This window comes from Protomyctophum bolini, assembly GCF_963924005.1.
Source record: "Protomyctophum bolini genome assembly, chromosome: 15".
NCBI lineage: Eukaryota > Metazoa > Chordata > Actinopteri > Myctophiformes > Myctophidae > Protomyctophum > Protomyctophum bolini.
This window is the reverse complement of record NC_137876.1, coordinates 7,306,312-7,308,197: the sequence shown is the minus strand read 5'-3', so window position 1 is coordinate 7,308,197 and position 1,886 is coordinate 7,306,312. Positions and strand designations below refer to the sequence as shown.

General features: G+C 49.0%; 1 protein-coding gene across 1 annotated transcript; it reads right to left on the bottom strand.

The window, feature by feature from the left end:
• Positions 1 to 855: 855 nt before the first annotated feature.
• On the bottom strand, positions 856 to 1,092 carry LOC308330008 (ubiquitin-like protein NEDD8; the record flags this gene model as incomplete). Its single annotated transcript, XM_080784603.1, has 1 exon — positions 856 to 1,092. One exon carries the CDS (start codon positions 1,090 to 1,092, stop codon positions 856 to 858), a length of 237 nt encoding a protein of 78 aa, XP_080640729.1.
• Positions 1,093 to 1,886: the final 794 nt, after the last annotated feature.

Here is a 1,886-nt window from a genome sequence, read left to right as displayed (position 1 = left end):
ATGGTGGTGGGATTGGGATGAAACCTTGCCGCAAACATACTTAGATACATCGAGTACTTAGATACATCGTAGATGACTGATGTCATAGACTGACATTAAGTCCGAGATCACACCCTGTCTTGCTGTGAGTTAATAATCTCAGACAAACCGCCATTCCAGGCTAGCATGCGCCATGAGATGGCGGAGCTTCAGTCGCGGTCAAAAACTGTACTTAATCGGGCAAAAAAAATTGTCTGCAGTTGTTCTAGGCGGGAGGCAGTTCAGCGTTTCGTCACAGAAGTGGGTCGTGGGCATAGCACAAGCGGTATAGGCTTTGGAATAGCGCCAGTCGGAAGTAATCGGAAGTCCATTCTGTGTGGGACATATTTGGGCAATACTTGCGTCATGTTTATGACGTCAGAACTTTTGACGCCAGCCCTGGATGTCCGTATTTGGGCAAGACTGGCGTCCTGGTGGAGATTCTCTCACCTAATGCAACTTTGTAGGTTTTGTCGTGTTTGTGTCGTAGAGTGTCTTTGGGAGCATGGCATGTGTCGTAGAGTGTCTTTGGGAGCATGGCCTTCGAGACCGCTGTGCTGTAACGTCGTGGGACAACGACAGACTGGGCTTCCTGCATCCCTGTTCACAACTGGCTGACTAGTAGGCGTGTACGGTGGGACTGTGGAAGACCAGGCCTCCTCGCAGCGCCAGGACCAGGTGAAGCACCGAGCCTCAGGCCAGGCCTCCTCGCAGCGCCAGGACCAGGTGAAGCACCGAGCCTCAGGCCAGGCCTCCTCGCAGCGCCAGGACCAGGTGAAGCACCGAGCCTCAGACCAGGCCTCCTCGCAGCGCCAGGACCAGGTGAAGCACCGAGCCTCAGGCCAGGCCTCCTCGCAGCGCCAGGACCAGGTGAAGCACCGAGCCTCCCTGGATCTTGTACTCCGCTACCGTCTTGTCGTCGTTCATCTGCTTCCCGCTGTAGATGAGTCTCTGTTGCTGAGGTGGGATTCCTTCCTTCTCCTCCACCCTCTCCTTGATTCGCTCCACCTTGTCGGTGGGCTCGATGTCGATCTCTATTTCCTTCCCCGTTAGCGTCTTCACTTTGATCAGCATCTTGAGTTAGGAGCATGAAAAGCGAAAAGCACCTGTACGTCTTTTTTAAATCTCTCTATCTGAACGCTGACCCCTCGACATTACCTTATTTATATAGTCCGAGGCCGCTCTGCTCTGATGTCACACACACACAACACAGACCCTAATGACGTCACTTGGTGCGCGTGTGTGTCCTGAATTTGGTATTGTGGTACAGTGGATATCGACCTGTGGGTCTGGACGATCAAGGGGGGTCCCCAAAATATTTTTGGGGGGTTCCCCCAGATGACAATAAAGTGACAATTTAAGGACTTTTAATGCCTAAAAAAAAAGAAGGCAAAAGAAAAGAAAATGTCAAAATAATATGACTGCATTAATAGTAAGCAACAAACTGTACTATAAAAACTGGTCAAACACCATATAGCTCACAAGCTTGTAGATCTGCTATTTTCATATTATGTATCCGTGGAACAGAATAGATAATATCGAATGCCTCGATGCCTTTCGTGGGTGGGGGTCTCCCCCACTGAGTTCAAATATGATTATTTTGGGGGGTCGCGGCCTGAAAAGGTAATAGGCCTACTGTTGTAGTAGACCAGTTGTATAAGAGTACTTGGGAGGGCATTACACAGTGTGTTTGAATTTAAAACAATGGACAAAACAATCAGTTGTGAAGGTGTATTTCTTCAACTGTCCCACTGCAGTGAGAGCCAACAGTGAAACAGAAAGTGTCAGGTGTCAAGATGTAAAGGGAACAAAAACTTACAAAACATCTGTTACCACTGCTATGCGATTTACTGTATCTGTGGAAAATG